This window comes from Parambassis ranga, chromosome 8, assembly GCF_900634625.1.
Source record: "Parambassis ranga chromosome 8, fParRan2.1, whole genome shotgun sequence".
In the NCBI taxonomy this organism is placed as follows: Eukaryota; Metazoa; Chordata; class Actinopteri; family Ambassidae; genus Parambassis; species Parambassis ranga.
In genome coordinates, this window is record NC_041029.1 from 1,400,548 (window position 1) to 1,420,088 (window position 19,541).

At 42.4% G+C, this 19,541-nt stretch overlaps 1 protein-coding gene across 2 annotated transcripts in view; it reads left to right on the top strand.

Moving 5' to 3' along the window:
* Positions 1-19,541, top strand: part of LOC114439443 (brain-specific angiogenesis inhibitor 1-associated protein 2-like) — a 48,823-nt gene that overhangs the window by 14,343 nt on the left and 14,939 nt on the right. For both annotated transcript variants that reach the window (XM_028411384.1, XM_028411383.1), the window contains exons 3-6: positions 1,815-1,901; positions 12,996-13,057; positions 14,581-14,652; positions 17,266-17,403. In XM_028411384.1, coding sequence (XP_028267185.1) covers positions 1,815-1,901; positions 12,996-13,057; positions 14,581-14,652; positions 17,266-17,403 — 359 coding nt within the window. The remainder of the gene's footprint in view (positions 1-1,814; positions 1,902-12,995; positions 13,058-14,580; positions 14,653-17,265; positions 17,404-19,541) is intronic.

Below are 19,541 nucleotides of genomic sequence, written 5' to 3' on the forward strand. Positions count from 1 at the left end.
AAAGGAGGTGTCTGTTGCTTAGAAATCTCCCACCATCCTGCTCGCACACCCTCCTGACACACATGTGCAAACTTCCACACACTTTCTACTTCAAGAAGGGCAGGTGGTGTGTTTGGCATGATAAAGAGAAATTAGCCATGATGCTTTGAAGGCTCAGCTCTTTGGTGTAACCCTAGCATGAACGTTTGAAGGAAACGCATGCTGTCTTCTGCCGTTGACTCAGCTGTAATTGGGATTAGCATTAGCATATGTCCCTCAGCCTTGAAGCAGAGCTCCGAGGCTTCCAGCCTGGGAGACTTCTTCTATCGTAAGCATCTGTCTGCAGGAATTAGCATGCCCCTGCCAGGCTATTGTTATAAATGAGTCTCACCTGACAGCTGTCTGCAGGCACGGGGCCCATCTGTCACCTGGACTGTTGGTGAATTCACCTCCGAAAGCAGCATTAGGGGACTGGCAGAAATCACTGGAATCACTCTGTCCTGTGTGACTTATGCTGGCATGAAGAGCAGTATGAGGATATTGATCCGTGTATCCACGATGACTCTCTTAGTCAGAGAACAAAAAGAAGAGATATACTGTAGCTGCTGATCAGGATTAACCTCACTGATTGGTTTTGTGTTTGCTCCAGATCTAGAGCAGAGGTTAATCTTTTTGTGAATACACAATTGGCTCTGTTTCAGTATGCACCTTGTCATAGTGCATAGTGACCCTTTAGCACACTGCAATGACTACAGCTGACAGCCACTATCAGACCTCTGTTCATTCCAGATCCATGTGCACCCTTTGACCTCACCATTTGCTTGCTATTATAACGGTTTCTCTTCTCGTGCACTGGTTTGCCAAGTTCAAAAGCTAATCAGCACACCCAATGTGCACAGTTGTTAGAAAAGCTGGCATCATTGTCCAAATGGTGTGTGATGCAAAAACATGGGCTATAAATGCTCACCGAATAAAAGGCTGAGGAGGAGGGTAGGGCCATTTATTGGATTCAGTATTTGCATTTTTCAGATATTCTTATTATTCTATTTACAGCTAGTTCCTACAGGCTGTATATCTCAGTCTTCAGTCACCATTCCGACCAATTCCCATTCATCCAGCACCTGACTGAAGATTGAAGATTATTATATTACGCACGTAAAAATTCTCAACCCTTGCTCGCTTTAGTATTTGCCCTAAAATACCCATATTGGTCGACCCCCTGTTCCTCTACACATCACCTTTCTGTAGTGCAGTGCAAGCCAAACAAGAATTTACCTGTAGACATTTACTGTTATTGGGGGCTAGGCCAGCAGTCTTTGTATGTGTGGGAGGATGAGCCATAATCCCACTGTCACTCAGCAGTCTACCAAGTCACGTTGTCACCAGGTGGTGGTTAGCATGCTATATCCTTAGTGGGATCAGTGTGTTCTCAGCAATAATATTGAATTTAAGTGGCTTATTGTCTCAGATCAAAATGTCTGTGCTTATTGTGACTAGCCTCTTCACTGGCAGTCTCTTTATAGACTCTTTAGTCATTCTTCCAAACTCCTGCCACATCTTTAGTCACTGTTTTTGACAGAAGTTCATTTTTTTACTATTGATTTTACAAAATATAAATCAAGTAGAATTGGTATATACGGTATACATTTTCATGTAATCATATATTATGCACATCTTGGAGAATTGTGCATATGTTTTAGCATCACTGACCTGTCGACAGTGCTTCACAAAGTACGTTATCTGTTTATTTTTTCATTCATTTGCAGAGACGATGGGATATTGGAACCCCTTTCTGTAATAACTACCCTGCTTTCTCTTGGTTTCTTTGCCTCCAGATGTGACATTCGCTGCCAAAGGCTACTTTGATGCTCTGGTCAGAATGGGTGAATTAGCCAGTGAAAGTCAAGGGTCCAAAGATTTGGGTAAGTGGCTGCCCTCGTTGATACTATTTATTTCTGTTTCGCTCTTGGTGGCGCTTACATTGGCCTCCTACAGATGTGTAATACATGTCATCCAGTCTTAGATTTGTGTGTAAGATGGGGAAAAAGCTAAGTATCATATCATCAGGTGTTTTATTACCTATTTATATTTTTTTAATGTTTTGCTGAATTTGAAGTGTCAGATTTTGTGCTTACACTATCTCACAGATGTGTCGCACCCTCATGTAATGTGTGTATGTCATGTCAGCTAGGTGTGTTTGAATGTTTGCGCTCTGGTTGCAAACGGTTGAAAAAAAGCAACACCTGGTCCTCTCACAGTGAGCGGTTTCCTAGGTGATGAGTGTCTGTGTGTATCTGTATTTGCCGTACTCAGCCCATGGGAAATCAGCTGCTGTTTGAAGAGATTCCCTTCGCACTGATTGTGCTTTTCCGCTGCTTGATCTGCGTAGAAGTAGCTGTTGATTTGATACGGCCTTTGTTGCAGTTGAGATGAGATCCAGTTTGGGTTTCCTCAAGCCCAGCCAACAAGGGACTGACATGAAAGCGCCTTTAGGATGTTTTATTCAGCAAGCAGCCCTCCTTCTCTCCTTCTCTCTGTCTTGTAGCGTCTGTGAGCTGTTTTATGGAAGTTTACAGCGGACCTCTATGTTGAACAGAGCCTTGCTTACAGTCGCACAATCTTTACTCCTCAGCTGAACTTGTCACGAGAGAGAATAATATATATACAGGATCTGACAGCTGACCTACTCTGCACTGTTTCTGTGGCTGCTGCTAGCTGTGTAACATAAGAAGCAAATGCAAGCATGCTGCTGTGTTGTTTGCTGAAATTTGATTTGACTAAATCTATTATGGTATGAGGGAACAATAGACTGTACAAAGATCGCATCAGTGTAGGTTTGTAAAGGATGGTTTTGAAGCTCAGTGTGGGAGGCTCCAGCTGCCCGACTCACAGCTAATCAAATAGTTAGAGTTTAGGTGGGTTGACTGTTGTGCAGCATGTTTCTTGTGTTGGTGCTATACCGAGACTGTAGCAGCCAGCCACCTTCCTTGTTTGTATTCTATACAAAGAGTTATAGTCTCTGTGGATTCAGGTGGAGAGTGGTTGGATGCAGAATAAACTGTCTCTGGACACATTTTCATAGACATACAACGAATTGGCGAAATGAATCATGTGACACAGGCAGAGTGACAACCAGACTATTATCAACAAAGGCCTTCTGGAATGATGTGCGGCGGTACCCTGGTGAATGGCTTATTAGCAATTCTGCAAATGTTTTTGACCGAGGCAAATGACAAGATGTTGAGCGCTCCTGTCATCATATAAAGCCCCAGCCCTTTAGATACATGGTTTGGAATGGTTCGATGGGCTTTGAGTGGAAATGGCTGTGAGGGGGGGGCCCATTTCATGGAGAGAACGTTCACTGAGAGAAAGGTTATGGCTTGGTAGGCTAAAACTAGCAGACTTGCAGTGGGTTCACAAACGGTCTATCTAATTTTGTAATGCTAAATATAATAAAAATGAATAATAAGGACATTTTATAATGTTCATTTTATCATGGAGGTCACTGGGGATTGACTTATTTTTGGAGCCAGCCTCAAGTGGACACTCGATGAACAGCAGTTTCTGACACTCCAAGGTGGCTTTTTTTTTTTTAAACCGCCCTGAAAGTGACCTTGGAAACAGTCAGAACCTTGCTTAGAGGATGTTAAGCAATGAGACAGGATGTTTCTAAGCATAACCAGATAATACTCCAGGCTATAAGTCTCATAAACTGTACATCTGTTTCTATCAAGACTCTCCTACTTAAAAAATAAGGAACGGTTATTATTTATCCACAAATAACATTTTCTGGCACATTGTCCTGCTCTACCAGACACTCCCCTGAATGCTGCTGGGTCCCAGGGGAAGGATTTGTGTTTTCTTTTCCAGTCACCTGTTTGTCCACACCCTGAGGTCAGCTCCAATACCGTGACCTCCAGTCAAACTGTGCAGGGCTGTGAGTTTCCTGTTCGACATAGTAGTAGTGACAGAAATATAACAGGAAGGAGAAGGAGAGTCTGGAAGCTAACTGAATACACTGTAAGCAGTGTGTGCAACGTAATGTTGTGTCTGAAAGCTCATTCTACCGTCTTAATGAGAATATTTGTCCATCAAAACATTCTGCTCTTGGTAACTGATGATGAAATGTGGACTTCCCACACGTCAGTCAGATTAGTCAGTGGACATGCTGCTACTGAGTTGACAGGCTGATTCTCCTTAAAGATAAGCAGCAGCTTTTTTGTCTATGCCTTAATATGTGCATGTTCACACATGATTGTGTGCGCCTCCCTAAATCCTTGGGATGAAAATGGCCCTACCTACACACACCTAGGAGTCAGCCGCTGGTCTTCCTCACACACACATTATGTTTAAAGCAGGGAATGAAATTACCTTGTAAAATAATCTGGCTGCAGTTGTAAATCCATTCCCACAGAATACAGCATGTTCAGGACACCCTGTGTGCATCCAAGCACATGTTTGATGTGCACAAACCTTCTTGTGGTTTCTGTGGTAATACAGTCTGAGTGCTCTTTTATCCACTTGTGTATAGTATCTCCGCCTAAAGACACAGTCTCTCTCTCTCTCTGCCAGCCCCACTACTCCCACACGCTGCCTCCCACATATCCTCCTCTGGTTGGGCTAATCATCGCCTGTCACTTCACCACCCACACACACATGCATGCACGCGTACACACTCAAACACACGCGCACACACACACACACCCTCCCTCGTTTCCCTCTCTTTTCCTTCTCTTCCTCTCCTTCTACCAGCCTCCTCTTCTTCATGTAGAAGCATTTATTTCCTCTGTGGCCTTCATGGCTTCCCAACCCTTATAGGGGAATACACAGCGTGTGCCAGCTGCTTTGTGTTTATATTCACTTGAAGAGGCTTGTTATTTACAGCGGGGCCTCTAGCCAAGGCAATTTACAGGTTTGAACTCATCCTGAAATTCCAAGTGTTCTGATTCTTACCAAGAGTTCCTTTATATTGTAGGACTAACCCAATCCAAACAGGCAGGCTTGTGATTCAGGCTTCAGTCATCGAAAATGTCTTACAGGTCCACAGCATAAAACTTTAGTTTCACAATAAAGTCTCTGTTTTTAGCCAAGCAGAAGGTAGAAAGAGTGACAAGACTTACACAAAGGAGATGATTAGGAACGATACCGTGGTATATTCAGACAGGAAGCACATATTATTTATTAATAGAATAGAATATACTGTATATAGAATATTTTTTTAAATCAAAATTTTGACTTTTCCTGAGCATTAATTCAGGAAAGACAATAATTTAGAGGAAAACGTTTGTCAAATTTGATTTAAAAAAACGTTAATGTAATTATGCCCTTACGTTCTGTCTCTTATTCACCAGCTGGCTGTGCATGCATGGTTGTGATGGTGGTGATTCTTCCGTCTAGAATTTGCCAGATTTGGTGATTTAGCATTGCTTTTGTCTGCAGAACACCTTTCATAGATGACTGATGACTCTGTTATAAATGCAATTCCACGTATGCGGGAGTCGCTAACCCAACATACAGCTCACACGCATTTGTCTGTCTTTGCATCCATTAAGCCAGTGTCTTTAGCTGTCACCTCTGCATGTGTAACGGCTTGGTTGGCCTGGTGACAAAGCTAGCTGGCTGCCCTGTGGACTGAAGGAGCAGAGAGAGTACCCCACAGAGCTCACCCCACTGATCGTTAGTGTGAAAACCTTTTGTGTTTGGACCAGCGTAGTACTCTGCAATGCATGCGTAGTAAAGAGGTCACATGAACCACATAAGACAGGTGTCTGCCATCAGAGTGGTCAGCCTTAGGTGAAGTGCAGAGAGCCGCTGTGTGCTCTGCAGGGTGCGTGTCCTTCACTGTTGGAAAGTCAGGCTACAAACTGCCTCTCTGCAATTTGATTTCTTTATTGTTTCCACTAAACTGGACGAGCATGTGAGGTGTTTACAGTTTTGCCTCCCCAGCCAGAGAAAATCAAATATCTTTCAACTCTCTCAGCAACTTGTTTACCACATTTTAATAACACATCATATGTGATTCAGCACAAAGACATGTCTTTTGGGAAATTACATGCATTGGAAAAAAAGACGAGTTATTAAACTATTAAGACACTGATTAAGTTGTTGTTAGGGAGAGAAGCCCCCCTCTTACACACTTCCACAAACAGTCTCATATTCCTCCAGTAGTTATGTGAGGGGAAAATGCAGCTGCACACTAATGTGGCATAATTGTCTTTTTTAGGTTAATGGACCTGGGATATGAGCATAACATTTCTGCTGCTAAATGGATGCCATCTTGGAAGCTAAATGATGTCTTTTATGAAGTGCAAAGGTTTGTGCAGGCACATAGAGTGTGAACTATTTGAATGAGCACCCCCGAGTGTACATAGTATATATTTGCAGCTCTGTGTCTTTACTCTGGCCTACCTCGCTCCTCCTCCAGCACCTGTCCCTGTTTAAATGAGAGCAGAGGAGCTCTTTTCTTAGCTCTGTGCCTCCATCCCAGGGGTCCCTGCCATCTCCTGCTCTATTTCTGAGGCACACGCTGCATGATGGGAAGCCAGTGGCCCTTACAGTCTCCATCAACACACATTCACATTGCCCTTCATTTGTACCTAGCATCAGAAGTACATTTGACTCAGTCTATGTAGAAGTATATAACGTGTTCTTCCTGCCAGTTGTACAGGATTAAGAGTTGACTGTCACTGCTGGTAGGAGTGTTTAAACAATATAAACTCTACAGCTGCTACAGCCCACGAGGATGCATGTCGGTGCACACACAAAGCTTTATGTTGCTAGGCAACTCAGTGGTTCTTAATATTCTCTTTAAGGCAGTGAGTTACAACAATCGCTGTTTGTAGTTTGTAGCTCTCTGTTAACCGCCTAAGCTGTGCTAGTGCTAATTTAGTGTGCTGATTTTTAAAGCAGCTTTATATCATTAGAAAATAGTTAGCATGTTTACAATTGTTAGCATTTTCACCCCGATCAATAAAATGTTTGTTATTCTGATTCTGATGTCCAATTGATCCATGTGGCTCCTCCCTCTATCAGCCTGCTCAAAAAGCAGCAAAAGTCAAATGGATGACATCATCAAAACACATCATCTGGTGGACTCAAACTAATGCTATATTTGTATTTTTGCATGCTCAGCATACATCAAAGCTGTAGTAGTAGAAAGAGGCAGGCAGTGGTGCAGAGCTAGCTGGTACCAGGCAAGGACAGCTGGTGGAGCAGCTGTCTGCAGCGGGCAGTTTTTTTAAAATAGTTTTACAGGGAAAGCTTTGGGTCACGACTCAAGATTGATTACAAATCCATCTCTACAGCAAAGCATCTTCAGCTCTCCTCAACATGTTACTGTATTTAAACTACAGATCTCAGGTAAAATGGAGCTCTACCCTCCTCGTTCTTCTGTGCCTCTTTGTGCTCTTTCACATACTTACCAGAGTAATGGAAGCATTCAGGGCCTGCATCGTTAGGCTGGCATGCAACAATAAAATACACCCTTGTCTGTCTGTGCCAAGCTGATGTGACAAAGTGATCAAACCAGTATGTCCACATTTGGGGCTATGTGTTTACGTGCAGTGAAGTAAGACATCTGTAATTTGTAGGTGTGAAACTTCTAGTTGATGTTGACATAGGATAGGATGAAGAAGTATTCTACAGTGAAAGAGGTAGCAGGTCGACCACAGCTTCATCTCAGCAGGACATGTCCACATGCTGTGTTTTTAAAGCTGCTGGTTTGCTTATGGCTAACTTTCCGTTGTCATTTTGAGTCACACCTCAAAGTGACTGTGCTGCTTTTCTTTCTACCTGCTATAATCTGGGTGAAACAGACCTATACTCAGTCTTAACGTGTAGAAAGGGTTCACAGCTCTCTCCTCGTAGTTATCAGTGGTTGTTGCTGTTCTTCTTCTGGGATTTTGCCTGCCTACCTAAAGAAGTCGCCTCAGAATCAGCCTTGTTTCTCTTTCATGCTGAGCGTTTTTCACTTTGTCGCAATCTAAGGAAAAAGCCCAGATTCCACATCCACCCACATACAAATACATCAGTACACATCCTGTACTGTAATCATGCCACACAGTCACTGTTAATACACCTGATATCTTTTTCATTTCCTTGGACATCAACTCACTCGGGCTAAGAGGTATAGCAGGAGTGTTTTTTCTCTTAGGTGACATTTTTAATGATAGTTTTAGCAGCTTGTTGGTTTTTCAGCCTTACACACACATAAACCTTATATAAAGATGGACAGCATGACCCAAAATTAAAGCCAAAAATCTTGATTGCCCCCTGGTGGTTGGCTGTAGTATCGGTCACAAGTACTCCTTAAAACAATTTAACGATGGAAATTTGAACATTTTCTGTATAATTTCTGTATATTTTAGGCACTAAGACATATTCCTGTTATTTTATAACAGAGCAGGAAATTATAGAGGGAGATCCTTTATACAAAGCTTGCTTTGTTGTTATGTATTGGAGTCCCGGGTAAGGTGATACCAGGTTCAGCATTCAGAAACAGCTATGGCCAGGCAGAATATTGTTGGCATATAATGTTATCAGTGTCATAAAGTGTTTGTGTGATATGATCATGTCACTCATTATGTCAGTGGTAAATCTAAACACAAGTGTTGGTCTGTTGTACCTCTATACCTCCGTACACTGAGCTAATGCATTTTCACTCCATGTAAATTGGGTTTTAGTGGCAAGCCCTCCAACATGAACTAAGGGGTGCAAAAATAATCCACTGTAATCTTGTGTATTCAGTGAAAAACAGGCATTTAACTGGAGCTTCAGTTGCATGCGTTGGTGTGGACCGTTTCCCTCCTGGTGGGTGTGGTTTTAGGAGTATGATGTGTCTGCCTCTGTCTCTGCCTTTATGACTGGTTGGGTAAAGGTGGAGAAGAGGGGGGTAGACAGACAGAATAGAGGGAAGGAAGAGGACATTCATAGATGGATTAAAAGCAGCCTCACTCTTGGTTAGTTCAAAGGTTCAGGTCCATGTGGGAGGCTCTGATGGTCAGGTTGGGCTATATGCCCAATAATAAAAGTAAGTGAGTAATATAAATACAGTCATAAAAAGGGACTTTTTGTTTATTTCTGCTGTAAAGTTGACCATTTTAGCATGTTATTCTTTAGCATGTGCTTCTTTGTTTAGCCGCTCTTGCTCAGCATCTATACATAATTAATGCATATGATAACTGTGAAGAACAGCTGAGAACTGGCCCTTTAAAATAAAGAACTCACAGTTCAGTGAGTATTCCATGTCGGGGAGGATAACTCTAACAAGAGGCAAAGGTGTGGGTCCACTGCTGTCTGTTGGTTGCAAATCTTAGAGATAATGTCAAGCTTACTTAAAACGTCGGTACGATGGCCCACTTCTCTTCAGCAATCATCCGTTTCTGCTGGTAATACTTCATTATGGCCTAAATGCATGACACCATTGCTGGACAAACTTATATTAGGCTAGTAGGTTGAACAGCTGTGATGGCTGAGCTTCCACTTTTAGCTGTGTGTCATAAAACCCAGTGGTTTTTCCTGTGAGAGGCCATGGAAGTGGGAAAGGAGCTCAAACTGAGTTTATTATACTTTATAAAAGAGCCTTTGTGTGTTTAGGAGTGCAAGAGTTGATGAACAGTAAGTATACGCTGCCCGTACTTCCCATGTAAGTGTGTGTTAGTGGGCGTATACACAAACATACACAGCCACATGGCCACCCAGAGTCTCAGCTATTATCTGCGTCTCGCACATTATCCGCTGCCCCATTATACTTGCCCACTTGTTTGTTTCCCCTGTGACTTATAGGCAGGTATTAACATCACTGTTTATTCAGGCTGACAGCACACACATGCATGTACTTCACACAGACTCCCTCGGTGGGCAGCACACCGCTCCCATCCCCGGGGAAGTGTATATGCTGATGTAATGATAGCTGATAGTAAGGGTGGAGATCGTTCCACTGTTTTGTAACACACATTTTACAGGCACTGCTTCTCATCTTGCAGCTTCTCCCATGGCAACGACCCTAGCATTATCCTGCTTCCATGACAACCCTTAGTGAATCCGGTTTGACCTTCACCAGTGATTCAGTGTCTCTCCATCCACCTCCATTCTCTCTCACCCCCCAGCTTTGTCTCTCTGTTCAACACTGCAAACTTCCAGCTTTTTTTCCTCTTCCATAGCCCACATTCTGTTATTCTGTATTTTTTCCCACCTGTGTGGGTGTACCATGGCTGCTGTTACACAAGCAGTCGATACCTCTATACAAGCTGATGTCATACTTGGAGAGTCTGTTCATATGCGACCATGCTTCCTCCTCTGACTCAGTGCTTTACGCTAGCAGACGTGTGGCTGCTTGTTGCAGAGCTGCAGGTGCAGACCAACCTGAGCTCACCTACCAACAAAGCAACTATTGTTTTCTCTCAGCCAGGGATGGAGGAAAGTTCAAGTGAAGGAAATCTTGATACAATAATGACACGTCTGTGGTTTATTTACTGATGTGTGTGTTCCTGTGGGCTTTGTCACCACGCTGATCAAGCTGTCACGTTATCTGCTATGTGGATGTCCTTGCTGGCAGTTCACATGCCTGCCGTTTATTTCATGTTCCTTATTCCATTTAGTCATTCTTGATTGAATTCTCTGATGTTAACTGACCTGGAAGGTTGCCGACCAATTTTCTGTTACTGTTATTTTGTGTGATATGATATTGAAGTTGCCATAGTAACCATTTGCATCTCTGAAGTGTGATATTTTTTGTAGTGCTTTGGCACCGTACGTTGTGCAGTAATGAAACTGCAGATGACAAGATGAGATCTGATGCAGATTCATTCATGCTCTACCTTTCTGCAAACAGCCCTACCTACTGCCATTTTACAGGACGTGTGTGAGTGTGTGCTTGTGCCTGATGCGCGGTGATGGATGCTCATTAGTTAATTGATCCTGCTAGTTGGAGCTGCCAGCAGTATGGCTAGATTTCTAAGCTGGAAGGGCTGTGATCAGGGATGAGTATCTGTAAGCTGCTTAGCAGGCCTGCCGGGAACTGACAGGGTGCTTTGGTCTGCTTCTCTGCTCCTTTGAGGCTCAAGATCATCGGGCAGGTTGTAACATGGGCAAACGGCCCGGCTGCCTTAGGCAAACAGAGATGAGGCTCAGGAGTTGTGAGGACAGAGCAGGCAGTGAATTAAGTTTTGCAAACCTTTCTTGTGATGAAATAGTATTTCAGATGCATATATGTTAGTTTTGTTGTAACTGACGCACAGCACTGACTGCTTTCACTGAGTTTGTATCTTCTATAGTATGTTCAGTTAAAAGTGATTTATTACATAACTCTGTTGTATACTTGATTGTAATTGGTTAGGTGGTCTGTTATCTGTTGCTATGCATAACAGACTGTTGCTTATATGGCCCACATCCTGTCCACTCAGGAAGTCCAGATATTTTGTTAGTGTAAAGCTATATTTTGTGTAGTAGTTGTGTAAATAATGACAAAATGCAGAGCAAGCCAGCAACTTTATCTACCATGTCTCGCTTGCTGCAGGTTATACCGCGCTTATTACGCAGCTCTGTTGAATACTTGCAGACGTTCTGATTGGTCAGCCCAAACGGTCTGTCATTTCTGAAGGACATGCTGTTGCTATGGAAGTGTTCAGATTAGAGGACGTTTTTAGTGATTGTCTGTGTAATAATGTGTGTGCTGGTCATAGCCCTGTTATGGTTTACTCTGATGACCGGCTCGCAGCACATTATCCCGTGTATATTGAGTGCACAAGTGTTTTGAATGCTTGATGCTGATTGGTCAGTCTCTCCATTTAGCAGTCTGTTGAATGAAGAAGAGACTGTTGCTATGGATGCAGTTCTAATCACTTGGGAGGATTACATCCAATCTGCTCAAGAAACCCACTTTAATTTCATGTTTAAATGCAACACTTTACATAATACTTTAAAGTTCTTCATATCTACTTAGCCTCTTGAATTGCATGCAAAATGAGGTCCTATAATATTATATATTATCCTATTATATCGTATGTAATGTTACAATGAATAGGTGATAGATTCTTTAGTGGTACCTTCTTGTGTAGCCTATGCTTTTATACCAGCAGTTGCCTTAAACATGATTATTATACTTTTCTAAGCGCGCCAACCTCATGTTTCAGCCAGCTCTGTCACAGTCACTACAGTCTGCATTGTGCTTGCTGTCTTTTGGGACCACTCCAAAGCCCTTTGGTGAAAAATGAAAGTTTGTCCTGAAACCACTTTAGCACAAGTTGTTATGAAGTATTATGAGATGAGTTGGCTGTACTGTGCACAGGGCAGCAGGGGAGTGTGAAATGAGCCAGAAGAAAATCTTCAATATGCAGTTCCTGCTCAGCTGTCCCCTGCTTATGTTTCCAAATGGTTGCAGTATTAATGGGGTGATTAAATATTGACCACAGTTTTCCCCTGAAACTGAAAAAAAAGGAACTCACTTTGCTGCTAAACATGAAAACCTCACACCTTTACTGCCCTTGGACAGTGCTAACGGGGCTTTGGAGCTTCTGGTCAGGGAAACGTGTGTCTCATTTTTGTCTTTCCACCAGGTCTCTCTTTGTGTGTGTCCTTTGCTCAATGTAGCTGTTTGTGTTCCTTACACTGCATTTTCAGAAGAGGCAGCCTGTAGGTATATAACACTAAAACACTCACTAGCTGCATGGCCCTCCCTCTATATTACTGTCATTTACTATGTGGACACTTTTTCTAGATGAATCCAAAACAGAATGTTAATATATTGTTGATCACTAGATCAGTACATGCTTGAAGAATCATACTTTCCTTTATGCCTAATGCCACTCAGCATAGTGAGTTTGTCCACTTCATTTGTTGATGCGTTTCTCTGTTGTCTTGTTCCAAAGTCATGCTTTCATCATGTTCTTTGTCGTCCAACTAACTGTTTGTGTGTCTTGTGTTAGTGCATGGGCATGCACGCTGGGGTGTCTTAATTCATTTTGTTTTTTTCCAAATGTATTACTGTTCCTCACGTCTCCTTGCCTCTCTCTGTGCAGGGGATGTGCTGTTCCAGATGGCTGAGGTCCACAGACAGATCCAAGTGCAGCTAGAGGAAATGGTTGGTATTAATGCTTTGTTGTTGAAAGGCTTTAACAGACATTGCAACAAGTTATTGCAACACATTTAAGTTTGTGTCTGCTCTGTGAAACAGTTCATTCATGACACAGCTGTGTCCCGGTGCTCATGGCGATAAGGGGTAAATGAGAATTAGATGAACATGCAGTCGTACTGAATGAACAGACACGCTGAGCCTGTATAAACCCAAACCGCTAACACAGGAGGCAGCTAGTGAAGTCAAGTGAGATAATTGAACAGTATGGCCTTCTGGGTAATTGTCCTCTTTGCTGGATTATCCACAGTTGATATTCATTTCACTGATGCACATTTATAATACAGACAATGGCTTACACATAGGTGACAGGTTCATGCGGCAGCACTAAGGATCAACAGCCACGACCCGCCTGTCATTACAGGATAGGTTCATATTTTATACAAGACCTGCTCGATTCCTTTTCTTTTTCATTAATATTTGAACAGTCAGTCAGTGTTCAGTATCTACTATAGAATAAAAAGTAATAGTACCATAAGAGATCTGATGCATATTGAGCATTATCTGCTGCTGTAGTCAAGTCATAGCTCAGCTGTTTATAGGTGAACTGGGATATGTAATTTAATCTGCTCTAAGTAGGCTTTTTACACACCAACATTTGACATATTGGAGAATCTTTAAGTTCTGACTGACCCATTCAGAATCTCCATGCTCCATGTATACAAAAACCAGGTTAGAAATATAAATAAGGTAAAGCAGTAAGAGTAGAAATAAAATAAAACCTAATAAATTCTAAACATTAATAAACATCAAGTAAAATCCAGGCAAGTGAAGACTGAAGTCATGTATAACACAGCTCTTCTCCACATACCCAACAGAAAGCATTGTCCCTTAATTTAATTTTAGCAAATTATCAAGTCCAGTAACTTCCACTGATTCTTTTATAAAATATTATCAGGGATTGCGTTTCTCATTAGCGCTTATGCCAAGAGACTATGAGATTTTTCCAGGCATCATCTTGGAAGTCCTTTTCCCATCTAATCTGTAATCCTGCCAACGTCTGACATGGTCATTGAAAATGTAAGGAGCAATCCCTGTGAATAGATTCCCATTATATAACCAAGTTTCATCTGTGGTCAAAGTGTGTCTGAGGTAGAAAGGCTGTGCTTCAACTTTCAAAGGAGAGAAGGACCCTTCCCACACCCCGAGGCTGTTATCAAGTTCTTATTAAACCATGCATTTTTTTCTTTTCTTTTTCATCAATGATCCATTTACAATACTTGTTGTTTAGTTTTTAAATACAATAGAAAGCAGTTGTATGTCATTCAGTCTGAAAGGGTTGAATATCTTAGGGGTATTTATTTTAGAATGTATGATGTGGGGATAGATAGTGGCCCAGCATGTAAAGGCAATATGATATTACAAACAGTAAGCATTTCCAAAATCAGGAATTAAATCAGCAACACTTGCATCAGAATCGGAACTTTGTACCTGAGTGAAGGTGGATAACATGTTGTGGTCTCCCCCCATAGCTGAAATCCTTCCACAATGAGCTGCTGTCTGAGCTGGAGAAGAAGGTGGAACTGGATGCTCGTTATTTGACCGTGAGTATCTGCATCAAGTCATGAGCAGTCTGCATTTACACTTATTGTACATTCCACGGGGCATACACGTTAGGTGTAAGCCTTAATTTGACCGTGGTGATAATGGAGATGGAGGTGTGTGAGTGTGTGGTTCCAAATGTGCCTCTGTGAAAAGAGCAGCTTTGAAATAACATTTCATGTCTCTTCACACATCACTAGAGGGTAGACTGGTTGTGTGTGTGAACACCGTGGAGCTGGTCTACATGTGATATCTTTAGAATGAGTGGGTTGGAGCCTGAGTGTAGAGCAGTGCTGCGTTGTTTTGGGGGATGGGCTAGTGTTGCCATTATAGTATTGGATTGTTGGTAGGTAGACACACACACACATTTGATGTAGTATGCTTTCAGTATATATGTATATGTGATATACCGGACTGTAATCAGATGAGTGTTGTGTTGCGAGTTCAGACTGGGGCTTTGATGTGTTTGCTGTCTAACATGAAGGAAAGCAGCTCTGAATGATCAGTGTGTGTAAATGGACTGTGTCTCCCTCCCTGTGTGGAGGGCTATAAATTGTTTTCATATATTGTCACACTCATCGTGGACTTCCTGGCTTGATGCCGCACTTTCACTGAAGACAGTGTGAAGGAATAAGACACAAGTAGGAGGAAGAGGAGTCACTGTACCACCAACAAGAGTGGGGCAGGCTGCCTGGTACCAGGCAGGGACAGCTGGTGGAGGTGCTGTCTGCAGAAGCCAGGTTCTTTTGGAAGATGAACTTTGGTAACCTTACAGAAAAGCTTTACATTTTATGAGCCTTCAAAGAACCACAAGAAGCACCAAAGAGTGCTGACCTGGAGCAGATGTAGCATAGAAACCAGCACTGACTGTATATCCTTAGCTAATGCACTGCCACCTCAACCTAATGCTTCTGATGGTCTGAAGTATCAGTGACCTAAGAAAGGTCCTGGGATTATAAAGCCCTGTTACAGAACTTTTTACAGGGCTCTGTCTCAGCCCACAGAGTCCTGCACTAACAGGTTACTCTACGATCTACTTAAGCTGGGTGTGAGAAGACTCTGCCAGCAGACCAGACATCTATTACCTCAGACGACTTCACAGCACTCAGTCAAAGCGTGCTCTCTTTTGTTGCATGTAGGCTAAATAAATAAATACTCTTATGCTGTTATTTTAATTCATATTTATTAAATACAAAGCAACAACTGAAAAATGCTTCATTTAGATTATTATCTTATCATCTGTGTGGGACAGTCCTTGTTGGAGTGGAGAGGGCCTGATCTTTAGTTCACTCTTATATAAACATCACCCAAAGCTGACTCCAGTTGACAAATGCAGTGGATTCTCGATAAGGGCTGGAGTGCTCCTGTAGCACCAGGTTAACATATGGCGTTTTGTAGATGGATCTTTTCTAACTGGGAACATCCCTAATGCTTTATTTTGATCATTTCTTTCAGATCTGCTGCAGTGGTAATAATAGCTTCACTCTGTAAATTAATCATCTGAAAGCCGTCTCAGTTCTAAAAGACTCAAAGGAAAGTGTTGTGCTGTTTATCCAAACTGCAGTTTTCCCAGCGGTCCTTCTCTCTCTCTGTTTTTCTGTCTCTCTTTAGATCACTTAATGGTTTACAAGGCATTTTACAGCACAGCTCATCATTACACTGAGGTCAGAATGCGGGCATCAACATGAAGCACAGCAAACTAGAGTAGCATTCCTGTCAGATCAGCTGTAGGGACACTGGTTGCTCTCTCTCTGTCCCCTCTGTAATCAGATTTAAACACACTGGTTATCTGTTCACAGTCATACCCAGTGATTGAGACAAATATGCAGGCTTTAGCCTAATGAAGTGAGCATGTTTGGAATGTTATCTTATTCACCCAACATTAGGGGTCAACTTTTTCACAATATAATATGTGTGTCTGGAGATTTCCACAAGTCGAGTCTTCATTTCTGGACATTGATCTCTAAATGTGAACAGCAGCCTGTATTTGTTGAGCACAAACTATGACAGAATGAAAGGAGTCACCCGCTCATTCATGCATGACAAGTTTTAGAAAAATCTGCATGGAAATGCATCAATCAGCCGTCTCTGTGTCTGCCAGTGACAGCGGCGGGCGTCTTTTCCTCTTCAGAACACCTAGCGGATACCTGCCTTACATCTTCAGTGCCGCACAGTATGCAAATGTGGGTGTCGAACCCTCATGCATGATCTCTTCTTCTTCAGCTCTGCCACGCGTCGCACAGAAACCACATGAGCTTTGTCACACCAGACACCGTTACTATAGCAACAGAGCTGGTACAGCCCGGAAACAAAGTTGTTTTTCCTCGATAAATAAATAAATAATTAATCATGCAAATTCAATAAATGAAATAGTCTGGCCTTAGTTTAGATTTTTCTACAAATGGTGCTTTTGTGTCAGACTTATCATTTGTCTAAAAGCAACTTGTTGAGGATGGGGCAGAATCAGATGTCACATAAAACCTAGAAGGAACACTGAGCTCAGCTGTTCCTAAAGAGGCTTTAACTGACTACATCACTGCTACATGTTATTCATTTTAGGCTGTTTAACTTGCTTCACACAGGTCTTAATGTTGTCTTTGTGTGCTGCTTCATAGGCTGCCCTGAAGAAATACCAGATGGAACACAAGAGCAAAGGGGAGAGTCTGGAGAAGTGCCAGGCTGAACTGAAGAAGCTGCGCAGGAAGAGCCAGGGCAGCAAGAACCCCTCCAAGTATGGAGAGAAGGAGATGCAGGTGAGCCCCTGCTGGGTTTCTGAACACAGGATAACACTCTACTGTTAGGTCTTACTTTGGACCATTACATTTTTCAGCAATCACAGCAACAAAACTGCTTCAGCAGAGTTTGCATGGATGTGGGTTGAGAGTTGGATATTGTGCAAATAATGACTTTATTCTTCATAAAGTGAACACTCAAAGCAGCCAGGCTGGCCGTGGAGGCAGTGACAACAAAGAGTCCTGAGTGGGAAGGCAAATAAGATGAGGTTTGATTAAGAGTCGCATATGCCCTTAACAATCCGCATTACATCGCCACACATTCAGCAAGGCACGTGTGTGAGAAAGAAAGAAATAAACAGGCCCTAATTGATGCACTGAAGGTGTGTTTACCAGTGTGCCCACAGTCGCCATGTTCTGGCTCATGGCTTTGATCAGGAGGAGTAAAAAGCAAAGTCTGCACTCACCACCAATCGCTGCCTCAATTAGCTAGTGGGATAAAGAAGATGCACAAGTCTGAGGATGTTTCAGAAGTCATGAACTCAAAGCTTCATTTTCAGGGTTTCTACACAATATGGAAATTCAGCATTTTGTTTTTGTTTGTTTATATATATATAAATGAGAATGGCTGGGTTGCTCACACACGCAGTGATCGTGATCGATCCCTATATCTGTTTTCTCCCATCTGAAGTTCTTTTATTGTGTAGCCCATACCAGAGGCAGTAACAGTACAGCTCCATTGTGTTGCTTTAGTATTTGGCTTAATGCCGCTCTCATGCGCGTGCTGCACATACAAGTGTAATTCTATCGGTCATTGGAGCACATGATCATGGTTGCATGTGTGCATATTGAAAGTGGAATTTATTTGCATAAACATATCTGTAGATAGTGGGTCTGGAATTTGAATGAATGAGCCCTATGTTTTATTATATAATTGTATAGTAATAATATATATATGTTTGTGAAGCTAGAGCACTTGTGTCTGTACATGCACACATGAATGAATTAGGTAGTGACTTCACTTGTCAAAATGTTGTCTTGAATCCATTAAGACTTTACATTCATGTGATCCTTCCCACAGCCCTTCAGGTGGACTGTGCTGATGAACTGAGATGACCCCCACTGTTCCACATAATTAGTTATCTTTCACACTCATGGCAGGAAGAGTGTACTCTCTTCTCTGTATTAACCTCTTGTTGCGGGGTGCCGTGTTGGGTGTTGTTTATTTGTTTAGTCCTGCAGCCAGTGTTACTGTCAAACTGAGAAAAATGACACAGCAGAAAATGTCAACAGTGTGACTGCTGTTCCCTCACAAGGATTTCACTGGCAAGTGGAAGTCTGCCTGTCTGAAGGGACGGCACAACTAACAGGTCAGGGCTGCAGGGTGATTACACAGATGCTGTTGGTGTTGCTGTGACGTTCCGATTTGATCTTCAATCAGATCAGTGTGTGAAAGAATGGCTGCTCAGGTTCTAGAACAGAAGGAGCCCATCATCTGTCCCCTCAGTTTAGAAGCCGTCACACACACACCTTTCCATCTTGGATGGTATGACAGTGCAGGATTGATCTGACTTCTGTGTCACAATAAGTTTGTTCCAGTGTCTCACTGATGTCATGAAGAGATGCTACTTAAAGCTATCAAAGCTGACAGTGTGGGGGGAGCAGTTTGGATGGGAGGGGTGGAAGTCACAGCACAGTGGCACACTGCTCCCTGTATGCTTAAGGAAAGGATGCTATGATGATGCATTCAGTAGCACTATTATGCTGCTTAGCACATAATGAACATCAGACAATGCAATAAAACAGGTCATATCCTGTAATACTTTACCTACGGCAGTTATTCATTCACCTGGTGGCCAGCAGATGTAACTGCAGCTAATTCAAGATAGCTCAAGCGCAGCCACAAAGTAACAGCAATAATCTTACCAAACAGTACTAAAATATAATAATAATAATAATATATAATCAAATAAAAACAAGATGATACGATGTATATATTTAGAATTTCTTTTACTATCTATCTGCTACTTTGGACATCATGCATTGCTGCCTATGTTTAAGTCTGCTAGCAGCAGTGACAGTGGAGCTGAGGATGCTGAGGGAGGTGGTGATACTGTGAAGGATCTGCTGCCTGCCTGAAAAACCTATATTATGTGCTG